The following is a 27,825-nucleotide window of genomic DNA, read 5'->3' as shown; positions in this document are numbered from 1 at the left end:
AATTCGGTGGCATTTCGTGGGCGTTTCCATGTTTAATCAAAGTGTCAAAGTTAAATAAAATAAATATTGTCATATACCAAAAGACGGCGCAGACAGAAAGACAGACAGAAGCTCATTTGTCTATTGGATTGAGCCCTTAAGCTGGCGCTTTAGATAATGACTATGATTCGCAAAACAGTGCGCGCTATATGTTTGCGTACACACTAAGTACATGGTACATACTAAGTATACAATGTATACATAGATATATAGTATGTAGTATAGAAGTATATTGCAACAATTTGATATTTAAGGCAAACAAAGCGAACTTGATAAGCTGCTCGGTGTAAATAATTGCTTTGTTTTCTCAGACAGTCGAAAATGAAAGTTAGTAGAAAAAACCGAAAACGAAAACGACAGCGACAGCGAAAAGAAAAGAGACGAAACAATCTTAATAATTTATTTTGCTTGTTTTGGTTTTAGTTTCGTGTTATTTATTTTTTTTTTTTTTTTTTTTTTTTTTTGTTTGCTTTGGTGCTTGTAATCTAAATGCAAAGTCAAAGCGCGCTTGGATAAGATTGTCAGGGCAATGCTAAATCAATATAAATATAAATATAAATATAAAATTTATATGAAAATAGTATAGAGATTTGTTGTTGATAATCGTAGAGATATGTCAGGCCAACAAAAAGTTCTGGCAGTTTGCAATTCGAGTGGAATAACTAAACAGAGTAAACGTAATTTAGCTGCTACACAGCGAGCGAGTGATTGTTGTTGTCGATAGAATAGAATCGAATAGAATAAATAGGTAATTACTTAGCAACTAATATATACGATCTATTATGGTATTTGAGCGCTAACTAGACTTACTACAACAATTAACTAATGCGCTCAAAAAATCGCGACGTGCTCAATTGTTATGTAACAGCTTTGTTTTGATGAGACTTCAAGTCACGCTTCTGTATTTACTCGGTATATTATAATACTATATATACTTATTGTGTGGAGGCTACGAGTAGAGTGGCTAATAGACCCAATGGATATGTTAGTCGTACGATTTACGAAATTAGTACGAGCCGAGCACGTGCTGTACACGTGTAGTACTACAATACTATATACATACTATACATTCATTAATATACTATATATGCTACTTACTTACACGTCTAGGCATATAAGAAGACATTCGCGTATCAATAATTCATGGGACATCAAATACACTAGCGTCGTAAATGTTGCATTACTATTTATATACGTATATCAAACATTCAATAACTATGTATATATATATAGTATATCTGTATATAAGTATTATATCTATATATATATGCCATATAAGTATAAACACATTGCACTAAATGCCAATCAAATGTTGCTTGAAATTGCCGGCAATTCTAGGAATTTTTTCATATACATTCATATATTTAATATCGTTTATAATTTCTTTTGTTTTGTCTTTGCTCAACAATTTCGCTTTAAATTCAACTTGTAAATATTTCAATTATTTATTGTACGTATTCATTTTGTTTTTAATTTTTGTTTGTTTTTTTGTTTCATATTTCATTTTCAATTTTGCATTTGCACATTGATTTCGGCTAATGTATTCTGAAGGCTTCAATTATTTCTGTGGGATTGTCGTGTTCGGTATAGTATTAAATCGTTCTATTCTCTTGTTTTTTTGTTTTGCTTATAGCGTGTGGTCTTACAGTTGGGCGCATAAGATATATAGTAGATAGTAGTAGAGTAGGTTGTATTATAGCGCTTATTTTTGAGTTGAAGGTACACATAAGAAGCACACATGAGTCGAGCATCAAGTGGGATGAAGATGTCAGTAGTCAGTAGTCTGTAGTTGGATTTGATACGTTACGTTGCTTGCTTAATTTGTGTACAGTGGATGCAGCTGCTGCTGCTCCTGGGCGGTCATTGTGGGCGTGACAGAGCCATATGGACGCCCCCGCATCACATTCATGTGTATCTCCGACGAGGCCGTCGAGTTCATATACGCTGGCAGATCAGCCGAGCCATTCCTGGCGCCATTATCCCCCCTCCGATGGCCAGTCCCTCCTCTGCCGTTGCCATTCCTTCCAGCGCCGTCGCCGCCGCCGCCGCCTCCAAATGCTCGAATGCTGGCGCGACAATTGATGAACGCATAGGGACAGCAGCTCTGCAAAAGACACGCACACACGCACAGAGACATAGAGATAGAGAAAGATAGAAAGAAATGAAATGAGTGCAAATAGGCTGAGAATATCATTTAGAAACTGTTTATTACATACTCAAAGGTTAGGCATATTTAAACGACGTCGGGGACAGAGAGACAGAGACAGAGAGAGAGCGAGACAGGGAGACAGACAGCGAGCGAGCGAGTAAATATTGTTATATGTTGTAGTAGATAAGAGAGACAAAAAGACAAAGTGTATGACACACAGTCGGAATTCGGGTAAAGCAGCGCCTAAGTGTGTGTGTGTGTGTGGAACGTGTCTCTGCCATGCCGGAGCAAGGAAAGAATAAAAATGAAATTCCAAAACGAAATAAAAGGCCGCATTCATTATACACAAATGAAAAAAACAAATGGTCCAGCATTGTTATAGTGTGTGTGTGTGTGTGTTAAAGAGTTGTGTGCAAAATGAGAAACTTGTGGAACAAAACAGCTCAGAAAAAAGGGAAAACATAAAACAGCAAACTAAAAAAATATGTATGCACATTTGCAAGTGTTTCTTGTTGCTGTTGCTGTTTGTAACAGGTGCTGTTGTTGGTTTACCATAAATAGAGCAACGAGTTATGTGTGTGTGTGTGTGACTACATATACTCATTCATATACATACATATGTATAACATACTTATAGAAGCGAAAGCTTTTCAATTTGAATATTACATTTCTGTTTTTTAGTTTTTGTATTCTTTTTTTTTTTGGTGTGTGGCATTCTTTAGCATGGACTTTAGCATTTGTTGGACGTTAAGCAACGTATCAGTAAGGCAAACGCCAGCTGTGCATGGAAAAGATGTAGATGAGATTAAAGATAGTAGATAGCAAAGAAAAGAGAGAGAGAGCGAGTTAGAGCAACCAATTGAGATGATATTCATACGAGACAAGGACACAGCATAAATACATAAGTATATATATATATATATATATATATAGTATGACTATAGACAGACAAGAGAGCAAAAGTTCAAATGTATACGAAAATGTTGATTTACAGCAAGTATATGAGAGAGAGAGAGAGCTGAGAGGCAGGCAGAGCGTGCAGAGAATTCAGCAGGCAATTCAATATATTGATATATTTTTCATTTCAGTTTTCATTTTTGTTTTTTGTGGCAGCAATGAGAATCGTGACATTTGGCAGGCAATAGCTGTAGGAGAGTTGCAATTGCAATTCAGTTAGCGCAGTCAGCTGATAAGTATGCTACACTTTATGTGGCTTGCTGGTTACTTTTTTTGTTTTGTATCTACTTTCGGCTACAATGCATTGTATATGGCTACAAAATGGAGCACTAGTTGCCCCATGCAGAGAGAGCGGCGAAGTAAACTCATACTATAGTTGTTAACTCATATTGTATATATAGCTACCAGGATATGCATTGCCTCTGTTGTTGCCGTTGCCTTTGCCGTTGCTGTTGCTGTTGCAGTTAGCGTTGCTGTTGTTGCTTCCCTTGTTGCAGCAGCTGCTTTCAACTAAGTCTAGGCGAGAGTCGGACACGGCCATTCAAATGCGATTTCGATTCAGTTTCAGCAATATTTTGTATTGATCAAAGGGCTTACATAATAAATTACGCTTATCCCCCGCTTCGGAAGTACTTGGTAACCAATACCAAATGCGCCCCCACATCACATTGAACTCACCTTGAGCGTTTTCTTGAATGCGGCCCTGAAATCGCGATTGAAGTATGCATAAATAATTGGATTAAGCGCCGAGTTAAAGTAACCAATCCAGAACAGTATGCCGACAACGATTCGCGGCGTCTTGCAGCTGTCGCACAGCGTAAATGTAATGTACCTGTTGTGGATGAATGAAATAAGAAGGCACATCTTCAATACTTTGGCCCAAAATTAATTGCAAAATTCTCTCAAGCACACCTACCAGAGGAAGAAGGGCAGCCAGCAGAGCAGAAAGGCGCTCATTATGATGCCCAATGTGCGGGCTGCCTTCCGTTCGCGCCGCATTGTCGTTATGGCCGACTGCTCCACTTGTATGCTTGGCCGCGGCTTGGGTATTTGGCTAATCTGCAGATGCTTCTCCAGCAGCAGGGCGGCCACTTTAGACCTGTGTGTATGTGTATGTGTGCGTTGTGTAAGTAATTAGCGTTAATTGCGCGCTCAGCTCAGCACACACAAATTAATTGCGTTTAAGCGTTTTACCTGTAGACCAAACGCTCCTGTCGATCCGCCTCCTGGTAAATGCGATAATACATGGACAACATGACGATGCCTGGTATCCAAAAGCTCATCGATGAGCTGACAATGGCATACGCTTTGTTCACTTTGAATTCGCATATCTGGAAATTCAATTAAATCCGATTAGATACAAGTATATAGCGCAATTGACCGCACGAATGCCTTCAAACACACACAAACACAATAGTTGCAAATTGATATTCAAATGTCGAAATCATGCCAAGTGACTGACTGTAATTTAGTGAAATAAATCAGAACAATGATAGTTAAACGTTCGCAATAAATGGATGTTAGTGGTGATGGTCGTGATGGAAGCTTTAATGGCCAACACGAGCCATAAATGGCCATAAGTGGTAATATGCAAAATGCACTCAATTAGCTGACACGAACAATGGCAAATTTGTGTGCGGTGTGTAACTGCAATAGCAATTTCAATTGCAGTTGCAATTGGCAACGCTGCGTATGCGTAATGCGATTATGGCACTCAAGTGAAAGCAATAAAAAAGCCAACGCAATTACTGCATACATTAAACTGATGATGCAAAGGCAAAGTCAGTGCCAATGTCAGTCAGTCAGTGGCATTTGGTCAGAAGTGTGTGGCATTCACTCTCTCACTCAAGGCAAAAATCCCTCAAGGCCATCTAATCTGATTTATGCGAAAGAGAGAGTGAGAGAGACAGTTGACAAGACGCCGCCGCCGACGCGGTTATTAACAATAAAAGGAGCTAGGGGAACAACAACAATAACAACAACGACAGCGACAACAACAAATTAAACTAATTAAAGTCCTACTTGAATGCTAATGTATGCAAAGGGCTTTCAATGAGTTGGCGCTTTGTGTGCAAAGGCGAAAATTATGCACAGGCGGCGCAGGCACCGCAAAACGCAAACGCAAATATAATTACATTTATTAATACATCAGCAGGCAGTTGTTGTATTTGTACGAGTATTTGTGTTTGAATTTCTATTTCTGTGTGTGAGTGTGGCAACAGTTGTTAGGCAGCAGCTGTTTAAGCCTGTCTGCTTTACTGCCTGACTGCCTGCCGGCTGCCTTGGCAACTTGGCCAATACTTGAGAACGTGCTCATGCTGCAAAACTGGCCAATATAGCAGACCAATAAATATGCTAGCTGTCGAGCCTGTCGACTCGAAAGGCGTAAAAATACTCTAGACGCCAATGGCACACACACTCTGCACACACACACTTACACTCACTGCACACATAAATCAATTTTGTGTTGGAGCGTGCTGAGAGCTTGTACTAAAGTCATTGGACATTGATAGAATTTATTGCATACCTAGCTGCAAACAACATATGGCAGCAGGCAAAGTTGCACTCAGTGCAACAAAATTTAGAAATTCTGATGCCAGAAAATTGAAAAAGAAAACTACTAAGCAAGCTACATATGAGTGTGTTCGACTCAAAACACTGCGAAAGAGGTATCATCATTAAAATATACAAAACGAAATTATTCAAATATATCGAAAGCTTTATTATCCTTAAAATACACTAAATTAATAAGCCAAATATTAAAATATTCCAAAAGCAATACTTAGTTTATTAATATACTGACTGCTATATTCAAAATATTACCAAGTCAATTAAAACGCGACAGACGTCTGATTCTGGCATATAAAATTATTTTTTAAATAATTTGAAACTTAATTCGAACAAAATATTTACAAATGAAAAACTTCAGTTATTATTGTGTGCATCGAGACTCTAGCTGAAACATTATGCCTACTTAATCTGCGTGCAACAATAACAAGTAATGTTCAAAAAGTTTGTATCTCTGAAAGTATCTGCAATCTAGGTGTTCATACTGTTGGCACAAAGTTATAATACCTTTTTTCTCTAGAAACTACTACAGAGGCAAGAGCATTAGGCAACTTACATGCGGATTTGATTTGAGATATTTCCAGTTCTCGTTGGTCGTATACCAGCCAGAGCAGATGGGCAGAAAGGAAAGTAGTGCAGGAGATAACCAGACCAACAGCAGCATGATAAATACTCGACGATGCGTCATTATCAGTGGGTAGTCAAGTGGCTGCACTATAGCATAGTATCTGCAAAAGAAGAGAGAGAGGAAAGAGTTGTAGTTATTTGTTTCACTTGAGAGCTGTAAAAGAGTTTCACCTGTCCACCGATATGCAACATAGATGCATTATGCTGGCTGTGGAGAAGTAAACATCAAAGCTGTTCCATATATCGCACATGAGCGAACCAAACATCCATCTGCCAGATATCTCGACGGAAGCATTAAATGTCATCGCACAGAGAGCGACCAGCATGTCGGCCACCGCCAGTGAAACCACAAAATAGTTGGTAATGATGCTGCAAAATACAGACAGATAAACAAGTGTAAGCAACCCAAGTTTAAATACAATAAATACAACGCTTAGTCTTAACTCAGAAAGTCGCAGGAAAATGTGCAAAAGTTTTCGGCAAGTCGAGTTTTGTAACAAATGCAGCTTATCTCTTTTGCTTTCCTTTTACACGCATTACGCATACGCAGCATGTGACAGCCGTTTGGTAAGTAGATTTCATGCTTTAATGACTTAATTGTTAATTAACTTAATATCGCCGTGTAGCAACAAGCAACGGTGCGGCAACAGCTGTAACAATGGCAACAAGCGTCACTGCGGCATGCCTAAACTCAATTAAGAGCACACGGCGTATGCGTAATGTCGAAAACTGATTGTAGCTTTAATTTGGCGAAAACTTTAAACAGACAGCCTGGCAATTACATTTTCATATTTCACTTCACTTTACACTCTAGGCCAATGAACCAAGCACAAGCCAAAAAAAAACGAAATAAAACGGAGAAACCCCAACAGCTCCCTTGAGCCAGCCATCAGTCGGTCCTTTCTCCAAACAAACTTAATTACAACCAACAGAAAACCAGCCACAGTTGGCGAAAAGCAGGCAGGCGGGGGAAGTAGGCGGACAACTGATGGCTGGGTAAGCTTTAACTACCGCAAAAGTGCACAAGGCACAAGGCAAAATACCAACAGCGCAAACAGAATGAATGGCCTGACAAGAAAAAGCAGCCAACTTTCGTTGGCCAGCTTTTGCCGAACTAAACTGATGAACAGATACCCTTTAAATATGGCAAATAAATACTTGCGCATCGAGGAAACAGTTGTCAAGCTTGATGAAGATAAGAGAGAGAGAGATGCGCATAAAGTTTTTATGGATTTGGCGGATGTCGCTATCAATTCATTACAAACTTCTTCATGCGATTGTCAGGCACATTCTTTACTCTTTTTTTGTGTTGAGCGGATAGACAGAGCATATTTTTGGGGCGTCGTTTTAAAGCCGATTAAAATGTGTGTGTGTGTGCAGTGGAAAATAAGAGTTAAAAGGATGCCGTCGATGCTGATAGGTGACAAGTTTAATTAGATTTATGAGTTGACAGTTCTTCTCATTCCCCCATCTTGAAACCAAGCCGAAGCAATCAGGCTTAAAGCATAAGCGTTAAAGAAAAGTTAACTACAAAATATGAAAACTTTGCGAAATATAATAAGGCAGCACATACATACATATACCATCTGAACTTTGCGCCCTGTATTATATTTGAGAGCATTAAACAAAACTTTTCTTTAGCAGTAGCATAATTTTGTATAGCAAAGTTTGTTTAATTAACAGGCAAGACCTAGGCAGACAGTCGATCCACTGACCAGGTCCTGTTAGTGTGCTACTTTAGTTGCCGTGTGCACACTTTTATGGCCCTTGTAATGTGGCCCGGTTAAATGAGGCCTAAATTATCGCACGACTATTTGCTTTATGTGAGCGCAGTTGCCGCAGCACATCTGGATGGATGTGTGATGTGAGGCACGGAGTAGGCCTAAGTACGAATGCATGTTAAGCATAATTAGGCTTAATTTGCCATAATGATTTAAACTGCGCAACGAGGCAAAACAGTTGAAATGGGGCTGCAGCCAGATAAAAATGCTGCCTGGCAATAGACATCAGGAGCCGCATTCAAATTGCCCAGCCCCAGCTCCAGCTCCAGGTTCAGCTTTAGCTTTACCTTCAGCTTCAGCTGAGTTAAATGAGCCTCACAAATGTCAGATGCTTGTCTGCCACGTCGTTTTTTTTCCTACCTGTGTTGCCAAGGCGACGCAATCATTTTCTTGGGGCTTGCTTTAAGAGTTTATGCCTTGACATTGAATGCCTCAGGCATGTCAGGTAAGTGGGCGTGTCGCCGCCCTTTTGAGGCGGGTTTTATGCTGGTTAAATGCCAAACAATGTGCGAGTGAAGCACATGAAACACGTACAAAATTATGGCAAAAATACAAGAAGAGCAAAACTCTCGTCTAGAGCCACAGAAAAACACCTAGCCAAAGGTGTGCACAACGCGTATGTATTATGTATTTTGACAAATTTATATGGTTTGTGCTCGTAAATGAAATACCACGCAGCGTCTGTTGGGTCTGTGCTATATCACTTTATGTTTGCCCACACAATATTTTGATGTGAACGCGTTTTCTTGTTATTAACATATTCGATGTAATTACGCACGTTTCTGACATTTGACAGTGCCACCTAAAAGTATGCTTCTAATGCCAATGGGGGGTCAGCCAGCAAAAACAAAAATTAAAGCGCCACTCCTTATGGATACACGGCGTTGGAGGTGCGATAACGAGCAATGCCTTTGGCACGCAAATTGGCCAAAAATATGATAAATGATGACAAAGTAATGGCGCACAGGATTAACGCGCCCATTGCCCGCCAGCAATGTCCTTGACTGCGCAACATCATTCTAGCTAACAATTCAATAACGCAACATAAAACAAGTAAGAATGCTAAAGTCCTCGACTTTGAGATACTTGCTAGCTGTTTTCAGTAAATGCAGAACAGCGCGGTATTATTCTTAAAAAAAGAAGAAATATACCGAAATGTATATTTGGTATATCGATATATTACTATATTCCATAGAGTTAATGCATTATAATCGTTGAATCGTTAAAATATCCTATATTTAAGATAATAAAACAAAACTGAAATCTACTTAAATATATGGAATCCCTTTGCAGCCAGTGCCTTAGAAACACGTATCATAAGTGTTAAATTAAATTATATTTAACCTTTTTTTAAACAAATGTTTGATATCTCGACATAATATTACAACTAAAATAAATTATAAAGTACCAAATATACCAGATAATGCTATATAAAATGAATTCTTGAATAACTTTTAAGATTTCTATCTGAGCGCAAACAAATATTCAAGAATCTTCAGAATGGCGGTAGCCTAAACAGGCTATATCGTCTCTCCTTCTAAATATAAGAATATACTTTATGGTGTAAGAGAAGACTCCTTGTGCGTGTTGCAAACATTTTCCACCTGCACAAAGTTGTAATACCCTTCTACCCTATGGGTAGCAGGTATAAAAAAAGCTAGACAATTGCGTCGCAAGCAAAACTCAAGTATGTTTTTTCCTTGTGGACTCACCGCAACTTTCTGTGCCGCATAACGGACACAATCACCAGCATGTTGCCCAGTATGGCGGCCAGTATGATGAAACCTATAATGAAACACTTGACGATGACAAATGTTAAATGCCCGCTGCCTGCTTCAGCTGCTGCCGCCGCCGCTGCCGCTGTCGATGTGCTGCCATTATCCTGGCCAAAGCTTAAGTTATCCAATGGCAAGGAACCGCTGTTGCTGCTGCTGCCATCGACATCGATAAGTCCATCGGCAACGAAATTCAAATAATTCGCATGTGACGCCGCCGTTGCCGTGGCCGAAGCAGATGCCTCAAGCAGCAGTGGCATGTAGACGGCATGCGAGTTGTGTGACTCTGCATCCTTTGTTGCCAACAGCCTTGTTGTTGCCCCATTGTTGTTGCCAGTCTCAAACATGGTTCGTGCCGCAGTTGTTGCTGTTGCTGTTAGTTTGCGCATAAAAGTCATTGTGGTTGTTGCATGTGTGTGTGTGTGGCACAAAGTTAGTCCTTGAATCGAATGCAATTATTGGCTTGCCACTCGCTGCTGCTGCTGCCGCTGCCGCTGCAGTTGAATACTCGTAGTTGTTCTACAGCATAGTTAGAGGAACATGCTGCACGCAGGGGCATGCTGCTTTGGCTACTGTAATTGTTGTTGTCAGTTGTCGTTGTCGTTGTTCCTCCTATTGCTGTTGCTTTTGCTGTTGCGGTTGCCTTTGTTGTTGACTGTTATTATGGCCATTAGTATGGCAGTCGCTTTGCCAAGTCTGCAATTGAAAAGATAAACGATTTATTAGTGCTCATATTTCATTTTATTGCCGCATTGTGTGAGTATCATCATTCGATTTGTATCAATTTGCCATTTGTTTGTGCCACAACCATTTGTCTAACATCTGTTTTCCCCCCACCTTCTCTCTCTCTCTCTCTCTCTCTCGCTTTCCTTCTTTTGCGGCCCGCCACAATTCGCGGAACGTAACATGTAAATGTAAACCAGCCCATAAACACCTAGCGCCTTTGATGGCATTGTACAAATTGTTTAACCTCAGGCGGTTGGCTACCCAAAAATTCCACATTGTAGAGCACAAAAGCCGTCGCTGAGCCTTTGGCTGACAACTCGCTGCCAATGGAAATTGCTACTACCTACGCCAAAAGCTCTCAAGTTGCCCCCGCCGTCAGCCTAATCCCACTCAGCCAAGGCAGCCAAGTCAGCTCAACTCAATTGGTTTAATTTGCCATAAATAGCGTCAATGTGTCTGCTGCGAGCGAAATTCTCTTTTGGCGCCAGCAAACGCGACAGAATACGCTTTCCTTTCTACTTTCCTTTCGAAAGGCAGACAGACTGTTGCCTGTCAATATTTTATCCTTATCCCAAGTTCCCTTTACACTTATCCCTATTCTTATCATTAGCGCATGTCGAATTTCAAATTATCTATGTACTCAGTGAGATAGATTTGCCATCGACTTGTAATCTAGCGAAGCTAACAAATGTCCAATTGATGTTCTTATTTACCGATGTCAATGAGTGTGAGGGATGTTGTCTTTGATTTACTTCCGGTTATACAAATATTTGTGGCTTCAACTTGTAAGTTTCCCACATGAGAAAGGCCTTTGGGAATGTTGAAAATGTGTGTGTGTGTGTGTGTGTATGTGTGTGTGTGGCATTTTGGGTGTAGCTTTAGGTAAATTTATTTCATGTCGACACGCACTCTGAAAAACGCAAGCACGCTTTTCATTTCCCATTTCCAACACAACAGCTCGACACAACTTTAAATCAATAATAAAATTTGTGGGAATACAACAACGTGAACAAAATGAAAGAAACCAAGAAGAATATTCTTGAAATCTGTCATGCTCTGCTCTGCTGCTTCGCCAAGTGCTTTTGTCAAACGCATTGACAATGCTTCACACAACAGCAACGGCAACGGCAACAGCAACAGCGACAACAACAATGTCGACAACAGCAACAAAATAATAGCTGCAGCTGCCTCACAAGTGCTCTAGGAGCAGACAGCGGGAATATGTATGAAGTCAATTGAGATTTGTTGCCCATCTGCTGTTCACAGCCACAATACTCGTCCATCAGCACGAGTTTCCCAGGTAAGAGGACATCTGCAACCTCAGCCCAACTCAACTCCCAACTTTCAGCTCCCGCTTGAAGTCCAGATTGTTGCTTGCGACTTGCGCGCTTCACGCTTTTCCTTTTTTTTTTTCATTTCGTGCCGTCGTGTTCTTTTTCGTCCTTTTCTGTGTCCGTTGCTTTTCTTTTCTTTTGCGACTTTTATTTGTTGTTAAAGTATCTGGGATTTGGCTGCGCTTGTTTGCTTTTGGGCTTCATTCAGTCTCTGCAAGAAGGCCGTTGCACAGTGAAGCAAAGATATCACATTAAGTTGTCTGCTTTCCCAAACACATTCCTTTCAACTTCCGAAAATATTTCCTAAGTATTTTTATGTGCGCTATCTTTAGCACACTGTGCCACCGTCGGGACTGCGAGAGTGTGGGAGTGTTGAATCGAAAGTTAGCTGGTCTGGTGGGTCAGTGGGTCGTTCACACGACGCTCCATTCATATTGTGACGGGCTGTGATTCATTTCGTTTCATTCGGGGCTCTCTCGCCTGGCCATTGTTGAGGTGCAATGGAGAATGATTCGCTGACTGCCCGACTCACTCACTGACTGGCTGGGCAGGTAGTCAACCTGCGTCAGCGGCATCTCGAGCGTCTCGGATATTCTTTCTCTTGTTGGCTTATAAGTTATTTATTCGTACTTATTCTTGCTTATTTGAATTTGCCGGTGTTTATTTACAGCTGGGCATTGGAGAGAGCGCAGAGCCAAGAGCTACTCGTATTTGCTTTGAATGGCAAACCCAAGAAAAATTCCCAAACCGCAAAAAACTTATACACACATTCTCAGGCTGAAGCACTAAAGACATATTTATATAAGACCAGCGATTCATTGTTTGTTGTACTTGATTCGGAGGTCACTTATTATTGGCCTTTAATTACTTTCTTTAACGAAATCTTCTTTATTTTCTGGAGCTTTTAATTAAGTTTTTTATTTATGCTACCCAAAAAAAAAGGAAGAAAGAAAGAAAAAGAAATTCTGACCGATTTCTAATTTCTTCTTATGCTAATTGATTTTCCATTCAAAGTTGGGTTTAGCTAAAGCAGTTTGGGTCATTTATCAGAAGAGCATTAATGAGCTTGAGCATGGGAAGGGACACATAAATATTGCTTGGGTCTTTGTCCAGATGCGAATTAATTGAGTGCTAAAAATGCCAGCGACAGAGAATGAGAGCGAGCGAGAGAGGGAGAGGGAGAGAGATAGAAAGCGGAAGGCAGATGCTAAGATAAAAGGACGCACAGAAGGACGACAAATGAAATCAAGCGAACATTCTTGCTCAGCAGACAGCAAATCGAACCCAAAAGCGTAAACAAATCGAATGCCAACGAATCGAAACTAATTGGGCGACTCCAAATATGCAAAAAGATAAAGCGGCTGCGGTCAGCCACAGCAGCAAACGAGGCGAGCAGAGAATGGGGAGAAAACAAGAGCTGGGAAAATGTTGCAACCTTCAAGGGGAAGGGGGATCTCTGTCCCCCTAGCCAATCCCAGTGACCTTGTCGTACAATCAGCTGTCAGAGCGGAAGTAGCAGTTCAATTATTCATCCACTCCTTGATCCCAACACGCTCTGTTTTTTTTTTCACTCTCTCTCTATTTTTTTCTTTGCCTTGAGTTGATTATGACGAGGCGGCATGCAACATTAAAATGCCGCACGCATACACAGTACATATTACATATTACGTATACGTAGTGTGTGTGGCAAATAACTGACCAAAAGAGCAACTGGCAGCTGGACAGCCATCTTCTTAGCCTCGAGCATTTACATTTTAAATTGCGGCAACACGATTATTTGCATTGCCTGCAAAATGGCCTCAAATACGCGCTACAAATTTGTGAATAGCATTTTTTGTACACAATTTGAATATAGTTTGCATAACACACACACACATACACTCACACTCTTAAATGCCACGAAAGCAGAGAGCAGAGCAAAATGTTATGGCTTGCATTTTTGCGGCTTTTCACATTTGGCTGACGGCAACAAAAACAGCAATAGCAACAGTAACAGCCACGGCAAAAGCAACTTCTGCGGTTCTAGCTGCGCTTGTCGATGTGGATGACAACGAGTAACGAGGGCACACAATTTTATTGCATAATTTAAGCTCGGGATCAACGGGGATGAGAGCATATGCCGAAAATAGAAGCTCGCTTACCTTGGACGTAAAAACAAACCAAACTCGTAAATGCAAATGGAAGTGCAAAGTGTCATTTGCAATTAAAATATTTATATTTAGCCAAGAACAAAAGGCATAACAATCACTTGCAAATCTGACCCACTAAGAGCGTTTAATTAGGCCATTGTATAACGCACAACTAATGCCAAAGCTTATGCCAAATTCTGTTGTAATTGGACAGCTCACAATGCTGTTGAATAAAACTGGAATTGCCAGTGTGATAGCAACACAACAAAATGCAAACAAAGAATCACCAATTAGTTGGCAAATCAGTTGAGTTTCGATTTCTGCAGAGAGCGAGAGAGTGCGGGAGAGGGAGGGAGTCTAAGCCTTTTTAGCCTTTTGCACAGTTTGCATATAAATGTTTATTGAATGAAACGAAAGCAACTTTGTCGCAAACAAATTCCATGTAATTTTATACTCTTTTCGACTGTGACATTTGAACTTGATTCGCATGAATGCGCACACGTGTCGTAGCTTAACAACCATGGCCGAACCTTTAGCCAAAGTTGAAACTGGCTTTCATCCGACAGCCAAACCCTCAAATTAGGAGTCCACATTGCCCACGACGAGTTTCTTTCAAAAAAAGTTGTACAAAAATATATATTCGCAAAAAAATCACGTAATGCAGGTGTGCTTATCTGATAAATACTCTGTGGACAATTCTAAAATAAAATTCGTATCTTCTTTATTCAATTTTCATTTACCACAAAGCATATAAATAATATTTACAATATTGAGTTTTTCTATTCGAAACTTATTATTTCTTATACATTCACTAAAAAACACGTAACGCTAATGTGCTTATGTGATAAAATACTCTGTGGAGAATTCTCCGATAAAATTTTTATCTTTTTTATTTAGTTTTCAATTACTTATTTGCATATAATATGTACTAAATAAAGTGTTTAATAGCATAAAGTTATTAAATTATTTTTAACATATTTGCAAAGGAATCACGTAAAGCAGTCGTGGAGTGAATTTTTGCTTAAATTCGTATTTCTCTTAATGACATTTTCATTTACTACAATGCATATATAAAATAACTGATTTTTGTTTTTAAATGTCTGTAAATTCAAATTCCATTTGATTTCTTTTAATATTCAAATATTTCTAAAGAATTTTATAGTTAGCATACCCGTTTCTTCATCACTTTTAATGGATAAATTGAATACCAAGTAAACCAATATAAAATCAAAAGAGCAGAGTTTTGTGTTTTGTTTGAAATCTGACTCAATTTAAAAAGAGAGACTGCAAAAAAACTAATAATATAGCTATTAAATCAAGGCTGTCACTCGACACATTAGTTAATTATAAACTTAATAAATGATACTTGCATTTAAATTAAAGACCAGCATTAAGCAGTGACAAGTGGACAGGTGGCCAAGTGCGCGTTATGCGTTTGTCTGTTTTCCAACTGCTCGTAATGTGAAATGGCGCTTCTGCAATTTTTAATTAATTTCAGTTGTTGCATTCTCCACACACACACGCACATACGAGCACACACATTCGCCTACAACCTTCAACATAACCAGCTTTACGTACATTCTTTCAAAAGGGTTTTGCAGCTTTAGAGATGGATGAGAATTCGTTTAATTTGTTCGTGCATAAAAAAGGGATTTTCGTGCGAAAAATATGGAGAAAAAAAATTGACTTAGTTGCAGACAAATACAGACGAAAAAAAAATGGCAAGCAGCAGGCTGAAGCCTTTTGTGTGCGACGATGAAACGAGGGCCATCTGCAATCTGCGTCACGTTGCGCATACGCCACGTTGCCTCTTTTTTTACTTTTTAAATTGCATACTTTTAAGCGCAAAGTTTCCGTGCAAACGCGTAAACTGTTGAATATTTTGGCTTATTTGCAGTTTTTACGACCCCGCTAAAGGGAGTGTGTGTATTAGTGTGTGTGTGTGTGTGTGTGTGTTGGTGTGCGGTCAGCGGACACACGTGGCTCAAGGCACGTTATGCTGCAGCTGGTGGTTGTTGTTCGTTCGCTATAATTTATTTGCCAAAAGTAAAAGTGCAAAGAAGTCATGGGCAGGACACTAAGTGAGTGATGTGTTTACACACACACACACACACACACACATACACAAGCACTTGTGCTGTGTGATTGTTGTTCTTTCATATGCAAATGTTTGGTATTGTAGTTTATCGTGCGGACAGCATTGTTGCTACAACACACTTCAGTAGTTTTGCTACAGCACAAAATTTACGCACGAAGCACAAGCTTCATTAAAACAAATTTAAAGCGACACAGGAAATTGTTAACAAAATATCTATGCAGAGAGAAAGTTGCCGAAAACAATGTTGTTGACAAAAATAAACGAGCAAAACGTGTCCTTAACGCTTTAATTGATATACAAGGTGATGCGTTGCGTTGTTGCTGTGTTGTGGGTAGGCGCCTCACAAAATATTTAGCATATTTTTGTTGACAAATTATTTAGGAAACCGACGTCGGGAGAAATGCCGCAAGCCACGCACACACCTGTCTGCATAAACGTGTGGATGGCCACTATGTAGACAGATGTCCGCAAGGACAACAAAAGCAACAACAACAACAACAACAACAACTGGCTGACTAACTGACTCTGAGTCTGACTCTGACTGTGAACAGCCCTGAGCTTGCCCTGTTCATGTGTCTGCCGCAGTGCGTCCGTCGTGTCTTCCGCATGATTTTGTATTTTAAATTATTTCCGAGTGCAGCTTAGCATAGGCTACCAGACATACATACATACTCGTACATACAAACATACATTCATAACATGCCAGCATACAAATTGTATACCTCAAAAGCCGCTGGCTTTTAATGTGAATGTGAATGCGAGTGTGGAATGTGGAAAAAGAGGCAGAGAAAGGCGAGAGCAGAGCATTTTGTTTTAAATGCCAAGCTAACAATAGAAAAGAAGCATCCTTATCAAGGACACAAACAATTGCATGGCGTGGCGTGGCATCGTGGCACCGAGAGCTCGTTGCAAAGGAAAGTAGGAGGCAGAGAGGGAAGCAAACTAGTTGCCCATGTTGTTGCTACTATTATGTGGGCGGAGATCTGGCAATGGCAGAGCACACACACACACAAACACAGACAAAACTGCTTGCAGCACAGGAAAGTACTTTGCCTCAATTGTTGTTACTTTTGTGCTGATTGTTTGGGTGTGAGTGTGTGTGTTCGTGCGTACAAGTGTGTGTGTGTGTGTGCGAGATTGTGTGTACTCAGCTCAGCAGAGGAAGCCGCTCTTAGTACGAGTGGTTGGTTTTTCGCTGCAGACTGACTGCCAAACTGACTTTGCAACCTGTGTGTGTGCAACATACTAAAGTATATACATATATCTACTATATATGGCCCTGCTGGACTGTGGCGCCTATCAGCCGCATGCACCTTTTAGCTTTGACCTTGAGTGGCGGCGCTGCTTAGACGGTCTGCTGCTGTTGCCGCTGCTGCTGCTGCTGCTACTGATTGCACTCGCTGCCCGAAAGTAATACAAATAAGAGCAAACACACGCACACAGAGCTGTGAGACAAACAGAATGCGCAGCTTCATTAGCGTTAATTGATTACATGGCCCAGAGAAGTAAAAAGCGACGACAAAGTTGCCGCGACGACATTGACAAACGAAGCGCAAAATTGTAGACAGACTTTTTGTGGGGAGAACAGGCGAAGGGGCGGGGGCCGTGGCGAAGGCGGGGCGGATATGCGGTTTGCCGTGGCTGACAAAACTTTTACTCGAGTTGATGCAGTTGAGCTCCAACAAGAGCGCAAGAGCATGAGCAAGAGCAGCGCAATGCCATCATTACCATGAAATCACGTATACAAGGTCTGAGAACTGGAGAATTCCTTTCGAGTCAATCACCTAAGTCGGATGACTTTGGCCTTTTCATGCCGTGTGACCTTCGCTTCGCTTCGCTTTCGTTTCGTTTCGAATTGACATTGTTCCTGGGTCGGTCAAAGAGAATGTCAATTGGCATTTGCATTTCACGTATACACATGCTCACTCAGCTACATATCGATTTACATATACAAAAAACACACACACACAGAGACGTTGCCCAAATAAGTATGCTACGTTTCGCTGTGACTCCGACTCGACAGACTTCGTCCTTGTTGCCGTTGTTGTTGTTTCTTCCGCAATGGCTTTTTATGGCATCTGCGTAACGCACCCAAGTACACTCGAGTGTGTGAACGTCGGCACATTTTATGGCATTTTGATGCCTAATATGACTGCAATTTTGTACTTATTTTATTTACTCACAAACCCAAGTGAGTGAGCGTATGAATGTCTGATTGCCAACGCCAACTGTCTGCCCTCAATAAGCTTATTCCCCTCCAGCTTGAACTCGAACTCATTTCATTTCTTTACACACTTCGCTCACACTCTCCTTCGGTTGTGCTCATTCCTCGCCATTAGCAGCAATTACGCACTTTACAGAGAATAGAATTTGATTATTCAAGTTCAAGCCTGAATAAATATTTAATTTTCAATTAAAGCACAGTGGCAACTTAAGTGACTGTTTACACAGCCACTTTAATGCCTCACTGACTCTCCAGCTATTTTTATACCCACACACATTATCGACTTATGCACTTACGTATCAATAAATTCATATTGTATATAGCTCATGATTATATTGAGCGGTCTGCTTTCCTTTTATGGTCAGACCCACGCATCTCGCCCGTAAATATCAAATTTAATAAGCCTAAAATGTTGAGGCATATGTGGGTATATATTTAATATGAAAATGCAGATCAAATGATACGCTCTTGGGTGCCTTTAATGTGCCAGCATATACGAGTAGAAATTTAAAAATAAAAATGCGAATATATACATGTCAAATAGCATCCCTTTTAAAGCACATGATTTGTATGCGATGCTAAAAATATGCTTTGCATTTAAAATTAGTTGAGAGCTCTATTTACAACTCCATTCCGAAATATGCATAGCTTGTTGGCTGATTGAAAAAAATGAATTGAGTAGTCCATAAAGTTATGATGCTTTTTCTCCCTCCTGCTGTGCATAAGGCAACGCGAAAGTTAAATTCAAAATCAGCCTATATTTTCACGAAGCACGAAGATGATATCTTGGTTTGGTATCAGTGAAGCGTAGCTGGAAGGCATTCACAATATGTAAATGAGAAAGTGCGGGGGTGAAAATTCTGCAAATTTTGTTGACACTTCATTTGTATTTACAAGACGTTTTGCTTCGTTCCCACAAGAAATTCGAGAAGATTCAATAAGTATTCGTAATATTCTTTGCAGACAACTTAATAGGATGACGTGCAGAAGCCAAAAATCGAATTTAATACGAATCTATTGTCCATGACGAGTAAGCAATTTCAAGTTTCGACAAATCGCATTCGCCAATGTCCATGTCCGTGTTCGTGCGCGTGTCCAGTCTGTGTCTTGGATAGCTACCCTTTTCACAGCCCCGATGAAATATTAAGAAGACAAATATGAAATCCCACATTGAACGCTCGGGTAGATGGCGAACAATTTAACTTTTATTGGTGCTACTGCTGCGTGTATCTGTATAACATATAATGCGATTTGGTCTTCGATTGTCAGCAAAGGTCATACCCAACTTAGTTCCCTTATGCCACCTACTGTATCATCAGCCATGTGCCTCGCCCACTTTAAAGACCTTGCAAGGTCTGGCGAGCATATTGAACGGAGAAGAAAGAGAGAGAGAGAGGGAAAGAGCGCTTTGTGCAAAATGCTCGACAGAAAATACATATTTGTTATTTGGCTGACAGGCAAAGGCAGCGGCGAAAGGAAATGCGATGGAAACGGCAACGAGCGAAAGAAAAATCACGAAATTCAAGCTGACAAGAAACAATACACGTACACATAAAGCAACAACAACAGAACAACAGAACAGCAACAGCAGTGATGAGGAATATGCGCAACCCGCTGGGCTGATAGCTTTTGTCTGATATTCGATTTGCGGTCTATATTTCCTGCTGCTGTTTCTGTTGCTGTTGCTGCCAAAAGAGACAAAGCACACCAAAGCAAGAAATTGAGCCGTGGCAAGTGCAGAACCTTTAAGCCAGATACGTGTACAACAAGGCCAAAACTTTGATGAGTACTAGTCGTATACTCGATATGAGGGCATAAAACGGCATCTGCAACTAAAGTGATTAAATTAATATTGGAAAAAAAATAAAGCAGCAAATATGTGAAGTAGACACCAAAAACAAACTCTACTCTCGGCTCAATGGACCTGAGCGCCCCTTAAGAAGCAACGCACGCAGCGCTTATAAAATGGCTGCTGCACACGCGCCACACAATCACTGTATTATCCTGCATGTATGTGAGTGTGTGTATGTGTGTGCTTGCCTCTCTCTCTGTGAGCCTTTTAGTGGTCTGCGTGTGTGTGAACGCCCGCTGGTTTGGCCACGCATCATAACATGTCAATATACTTTAACTCCCAACGCCATTAAAGTCAAAAGCTCCACGGGGAATTTTCAAGGCAATGACTGTTGAGGTGGCCACACCATCCAAGGACTAAGGACATTCCCCTTCACCTTCTTCTTCTTCTTATTCACTCTCACTACCACTATACTATACCCTATAAGGTTGCAGCAAATGGCATACCATTACAGTTTGTATATATATTTAATGTTGCCAATTTGAGATTACATTTTATTTTCTGCTTCGAGCAAATGCTGCCAAAAATTTAAAACAAAAATAAAATAGAACAAATATTTGTACTATTTATATTTATTGCTTAAGTTGCAGATGTGAGTATCAAAAATGTAATAAAAATTGGCATAGAATTGCAAGACTGCAGATAAATATTTTGTGAATAGGAAATTAAGTTCAAGGATTTAAACTACGTTAAAATAAATTTTATAGCAAAGCTATATACATTTGAATCAGTCATATAAATATATGGGTTGATGTGCAATTACCCCTAGATCTAAAATAAATAAAGTTGGCAGATTGAATAGAAAAAGTCAACCAACTGAATATGAATTCATGTACACTGTAGAAAATACTAATTCCTAAAATCAAGAACATTTGTCTTAAACATTGTGTTCTTAAAATGAGACCACTTTAAAAACAAATTCTTAAAACTAAGAACAATTATTTGAAAAATGCTATATTCTCAAAATAAGACCAAAAATTCTACATTTAGGTTACAAAATTCGATAATCCATCGCAATTCCTATACAGTTTTTATCGCGAACTATTCTTCATTGCAGTCGTAAGTAGAGTGATCAACTGAATCCGAAATGAAAATAATGAAATGGTAAAATAATAAATAAACAAAATATGTAGTAAAAAATCAAAAAAATATATATATAATGTGAACAATTTTTCATCCATTTTGGTTTGAAAACTATAAGTTTTTCTTTTTTCTAGTAGTTCTTATTAATAAACTTGGGTTTTGTATCAAATGTTCTTGACATCAAGATTTGTTTTCTAATATTAAGATTTGCATTTTCTTTACGCACTTTTTAGACCAAAATTGCTAGTGCTTAATCCAAAATCTTGACTTTAGAACTTTATTTTTCAGTGTATTTATTAAATTCAAAATAAATATATAAATATAAATAAATGCAAGATAATTTTAGAAAAGTTTAATGGTTATATGAAGCTTTAAATTGAACGACTAAACTAAAAACACTGCTAGATACTTATGAAGATAAACATTTACTTTAAATTAGAGGGTATTTGTACTTCACAAATATTGGATTTATTCTGATTTCTGATTTTCGGGTGCGACAATGGCAGTGGCAAGAGGGAATACAATGTGAGAAAAGTGTATAAAAAACAAAGAAGAAAAAAAAATGACGAGCAAATGTTGAAAATCGAATTTTACAGCGTTGTGCGCTTCAGCTAAGAATCCCGATGGCAGTTGCTTTCAGCTGGCAGACATGCCATCATTTGATGGTATATTAAAGCGTTTTGTTTGTATTTACATGCAGGTGGGCGACATTTGTTTATTTGTATTTGTATTTGTATTCAATCAGCGTCAAGCGAGGCGCCAAAACACAATAACAACAAAAAGAGAGAAAGAAAAAAAGAAAATGGACAAACGATTTAACAACAAAAGCCAAAAGCTGAGCTGAGCTGAGCGGGCAAGTGAAATGTGATGGTAAATCGAATCAAATGAAATAAAATAAAATAATGGCACTGGGTCGCAGCGATTTCAATGTGTGTGTGTGTGTGCAAGAGACTGTGAAGGTGTGTACGTGTATGTGTGTGGATGTGTGTGCTGTCAGCCGACATTTGAGTTGCCATTTGCCAATGTACTCGAAATTGTAGCAAAAGGTGAGTGAGACAGGCAGCTCTCAATTCGAGGATGTTGATCACCTGCTGCAAATATAACAACGAGACAAACGAGAAATATATGCACACACACACACATGCACACACACCTTGATTTCCATCTCTTCAACAAGCTAATGAACTCAATTTCTGTGTGGACTTATTACCTAATGTCTGTTATTTGGAGTATTGACATGAAGCTAACTCGCAGCCTGATTACAATGTTATTACATTGTCATCAAGATTCAACGTTGTGTATGAAGGTAGGAAGATGCCATAAAACTATCTAAACTGTAATATTGCCAGCAATAATGATGAAAATAAATAACTGTCTGGGCCAAGGGTTGCAAGCACACATGTCCTAGACCTAGTAAGCCCCACAGCAACAGCAACAGCAACAGCAACGGCAACAGCCTGCTTATGCCGTCGGATGCGACGGCCTTCAGTGTGTGCTAAGCCCTGTTACACCTACTACGAACGCTCCATTTGCTCGTTAAGTTCATCGCAGTGGCCGTAATGAAGCTATAATTAGATAAGCGCAGCAGTAGTCAGTCAGTCAGTCACTCAGTCAGTGAGTCAGTTAGTCTGGGAGTTAGGCAGGCAGGCTGTCTGTAACCAGCTGAAGCAGTAACCAGCTGCTCTGACAGCCAAACAGTTCACCAGGTTAGCGATGCTGATGATGATGTTGCTGATGCTGATGCTGATGGCGTCGTGTGTGTGTGTATCTCTTAGATACACAAAACGAGCTGTCGCTGGCATTGTATTTTTAGCGACAGCAGCGAGAAACGTGCAGCAAATGTAACAAACGTTTGACTAACCAAATTCCAGCTGACAACCAATGGGTGTCCAGCCATTAGCCGACACACAACACACGACACAGACACCCGTGGAGCCAATGTGGACAATGGACAATCGCAAACACACACACACACTCTATGGCACATAGTCCAGTCCAGTTCAGTTCAGTTCGGTCTGATTATCATCCCTCTCCTATTTCTTTTGCGTTTGTGTCACTTCGTTTTGTTTGACATTAAGCACATTGTGTGCCTGTGTTTGTGTTTGTGTCTCTTTGAGTGCCAGTTATACTAGTTGGAATGCAAACAATGAGTTGTCGCAACTGGACAACACTGCGTATGCGTTATGACGCCACTTAAGTAGTTAAAGTTACACAGCGTTTCAATTTACATATGCAAATCGATTGGCTTAATTACTAAAGCAGTTCGATTTACTAATATGTCATTAGCTTAAGAGCAAAACAATGTTCAAGTGCTGAATTGATTACACTCCTACTCAAAAGTTTCTTCCAAATCAAATTTCGCACAGTGAATTCCAATAATGCACGTGCTGACCTTAGAAAAGTCATCATGCCATTCCGCAGTCATATTTTATGTCCAGCTCGACTATCAATCAAAAGCAAACATACAAAACTTGAATTGAAACTCATCCTGCTCACTGCAGCTCGCTTGGCAAATTGTGTTGTGAACCTTCTTTAGGTCTCGTCTAAGTGACCCTGACACTTGCAGCATTCCCCCCTGCCCCATCGATCGGACAGCTTTAAGTTGTTATTGCTGTTTGGCTGTTAATAGCATTGTTAGGTTCTTCCTTTGCCATGTTGTGGGCAATTAAAAAGCCAAAGGAAGCGTCACTCGATAGCTAAATACTCGATACAATGAAAATCAAAACACAGACATCTTTTTCTCTTCGCAGCTCAGCTCAGCTCGACTGGACTGGACTTGACTTTGGCCATCAATCAGACAATCACTTAATTAACTACTTCAAAGGGCATTGAAAGCAGAAGCAAACTTAAATAGACGCTGGCAAACTCGACAACTTTTTCGATCTTTGCTCAGTTCAGCTAAGCTCGTCTGTTCATTATATTTGTGAATTGTTTGCACCATTTTATGTGGCATCGATTGAAAAAGTTGCTGAACAATTGAACCTCTTGGCTGCCGCACATCTCGTGTTTTGGGCAATCAGCAAGCGTTTGGCACAGAGCGTTTAATTAAGTGCCATTGAGGCGTTCACAGTTTTGCCTGCTATTTGATATACGATAACTTTTCTCTCTCCCGAAAATGCGGCTCAAAAGCAAAATATTATGGCACATAATTCATTTGTGAAAGTTTGTATTGAAAACATGAACGATTTGGGTCGAATGCTGCCGCAGGTTGTTTCAACAAATTTGATGCTGGATTGCAGGTATCCTAAGCTCCTGTGCGGTCAATTGTTGAGGGAGTCGGGGAGGAAACACAAAAGTTAAGTAATATTCAAATTGTGGCCACAGTTTCGGGACGAAGTTGCAACTCTGTGTGTGTGTGTATGTGTGTGTGGAAGGTGTGTATAAGTTGTGCTAAGCGAACGCAATTTGCCAAAAGCTATGAACTTTGTTTGTTTTGCACAACTTCCTGTTTGGCATTTGCAAAGGTCCAAAAAGGTAAATTACAATCAACTAAAGCTTGGATCGCATGCTGAAAGGAAAGAGAGAGAGAAACAAAGAGCGAAGGAGAGAAGTTCTCTTAATGCACAATAAATCGAACTGGAGTACGTGACACTTAGCTGCTTAATTAAAATGAAATGCGCCATGGAAAATTCTCTTTTACACGCAAACACACACAAACCAGCCAAAAAAATAAATGTAGGTGTTTTAACATAAGTAACTAAGTTCTCACATAAGCAGCTTATGAATTCATGAGTTTATGCATTACATTTGTGGCCATAAATGTTGCATACTTTTTTTTGGTGTTGCTTTAGAAATGAGATGAATTTGCTGAGTTTGCAATTGTTTGATTTGAAATTACATTTAATAACATCATGTTTAATCTATTTATACAATATTTATGGCCAAGCAAACAAAAGCATAAGCTGTTATATATTGATTGCATCAATTCTGTTTGTATTGCGATATAATGAATCTTGGAAAATAAAAAACGAAAGCGAAAACGAAAATGAAAAACCATGATGTGTAAATATACAATATGCTGCCGCAGTAATCCAACCACCTTCCCTTGCCCCCCTCGATATCCATCACAAGTGCACATACACAACAACAACAGCGGTTATTTTGGTACGTGAAATATTAATTTTCTATTTTGAAAATCACTCTCAAGGATACGCGCCGTGTGCCTTGTGCCTTGTGTGCTATTTTTAGGCATGTTCCACAAAATAAATTTTCAGCCAGGCTCGACCCAGAAAAGCGGATAGCCAGACACAGAAACCCGAATGCGTTGCTCGGGGGGCCATTTAAAGCATAGGAAAACTATTAAAATTTATGCGTAGCGCGCGAGGAGCAGAAGAACGAGAATAAGGAGGAGGAGAAGGAGGAGGAAGACAAGTCAAAGTCGATGTCGAGGCAAATGGAGAACAATTCAGAAAGCATAAAGACAAACTGTCGCGCCGCCAACTGCCAACGGCCAACAACACACGACACACAACTCACGACACACGCAGAAGCAAAAAGGACACTTGTGAAAGGACATGAACATGTTAATGCTGTCGACAAGGCATTGGGAAAGGTGCCACGAGGTGACTGACGTCGGTGTCTTGGAGGCCGCAGGGCGCGCACAGGTTTCGCTTTGAGGGTTTCACAAATCCTAACCACGTACTTTAAGGGATAGCAAAGCAGTCAGTGAAATAGAGATGAAGATTAGGATATTGCCCAAGCACACGACAACAAACCAGCATCAAGAAAACTTATGAAAAAGCCAGCAGCCGCAAGCCCGAACACAAAAGGGGCAAAAATCCATTTAAATACTTACGTGAATGTGAGCACAGAAAACCGCTGAGATGATAACTCATACTAATGTTTGATAAATTTATATATGTATATTGTGTTGTTGTTGTTGTTGTTGAAACCAAGTGAACCCACTCTTAACAATTAAAAGACTTTTGTGGACGGGGGTGTCCCACAATATCATAAAGAAGAAGCCAAAATGCTTACCAGAGATTTTTACCGACGCTCTTTTCTTTTCCAGCGACCGAACTTAATGCTTTCAACTTGTAAAACACTTAGCGGTTATTTTGTTTTTCTTTTATTTTCTGCTGGGATGCAGAGCAGCAGCTGAGCGTAAACAATACACACACTCACAAACACCAACAGCAACAACACACGGACACACACACATCTCGACTTCAGCGAGTCCTTGTGAATGCAAACTCCGCGCGTGCCAAAATTTTTTGGGCAGATAATTTAAAGCAATTTAGGTGCAAATTTGCTACGTTTCTTTTTCGTGCTTCTCTTCCCTTGACTTGACTTGACTTGGCTTGAGTTGACTTGACTTGAGTCGACGTGAAGCAAGAAGCGAGCGAGCGCCTAGTGGCGCGCACAGGTGTGCACTGGACGTGTCTCGCGGACCAAGTTAACAAATTGTCGAGCTGGCGAGCGCGTGCACAACCGACAGGAGCAAAGGACAACGCACGACTGTGGCAAACGAATGCCAAGCGACGAACTCGCTGGGTGACGAACTAGAAAAAGCCGAACGGCAGCAGCGACAGCAGCAACAGCAGTTGCTTTATAGCCCATTGGCACAGCAGCGTCGTCGATGTCGTCGTCGTCGGCATTTGTTGAAAGTAAGTTAAAATATGAAAAAGAAGTAACAAAAATAGCAGCAGCAAACGCCAGCGTCGGCAGCGTCGGCAGCGACTGCGGCGACAGCAACAAATAAATCGCTAGTAGATTATTCGTGCTGGCACTCAGTTCCCCCTGCTGATCCTTTTCCCGCTTCAACTCCGACCGTACTGTAGGAGTAACACCCACGACCGTCCCGCGCCGGCACCAGCAGCAACAGCAGCAGCAGCAAACGTCGCCCACTCCTTTTTTTGAAGTGCGCCTGTGTGTATGCTACGAAAAATTGACAGCCGCAGCAAAGGGGACACATTTGTTGTTGTTTTCGGTGTTGTTGTTGTTGGAGCCTCTTTTGGGTAAGTAATTTTCGCTGTTTCTATTTAATTTATGACTCGTGTTTTTCTTGTCTTTTCTTCTGGTTTTTGTTTTTTTTTGTTTGTTTTTATTTGCCTTTTATTAATTTGTTTATTTGTGCGAAGCGATGCCTTGCGATGCGTTGCGATGCTCATTTCCCATTTTGCCAGTCGGTTTGCTTTTTAAACGTTACTTTTTATGTGCTCCGTAATAAAAACTCAAAGACTCACACACACACACACACACACACACATAGTCAATGAGCTGTATATAGACAGCTTTATGCACTGCGGTATCACCTATCCATCCATCCATATACACAAGTATGTGTGTGTGTGTGTCACGGTTGTGGCTTCCTGTTGCTTGTCCACAGAAAATCTCTGCGCGCATTCTGATCTCAGCGTACACAATGCAAAGTTTAATGCAAGGCGAGATGAAATTAAATTAAGCAAGTTATAAAGTTACACTGTAAACTTCACTTTACTTTTCATGGCACTACTTAAAATCTTGACCGCCAGAACTTGACTC

General features: G+C 40.2%; 1 protein-coding gene across 1 annotated transcript; it reads right to left on the bottom strand.

Annotated features, from left to right (window-relative positions):
* Window positions 1-1,556: 1,556 nt before the first annotated feature.
* On the bottom strand, window positions 1,557-26,823 carry LOC127565971 (octopamine receptor beta-1R). The gene is made up of 8 exons (XM_052006977.1): window positions 26,320-26,823; window positions 9,834-10,592; window positions 6,512-6,709; window positions 6,270-6,441; window positions 4,340-4,476; window positions 4,062-4,244; window positions 3,824-3,977; window positions 1,557-2,143 (listed from the first exon to the last, which is right to left on the bottom strand). Exons 2-8 carry the CDS (start codon window positions 10,292-10,294, stop codon window positions 1,856-1,858), a joined length of 1,593 nt encoding a protein of 530 aa, XP_051862937.1. The 5' UTR covers window positions 10,295-10,592; window positions 26,320-26,823; the 3' UTR covers window positions 1,557-1,855.
* Window positions 26,824-27,825: the final 1,002 nt, after the last annotated feature.

This window comes from Drosophila albomicans, chromosome 2R, assembly GCF_009650485.2.
Source record: "Drosophila albomicans strain 15112-1751.03 chromosome 2R, ASM965048v2, whole genome shotgun sequence".
Classification (NCBI taxonomy): domain Eukaryota; kingdom Metazoa; phylum Arthropoda; class Insecta; order Diptera; family Drosophilidae; genus Drosophila; species Drosophila albomicans.
This window is presented reverse-complemented; position numbering and strand designations above follow the sequence as displayed.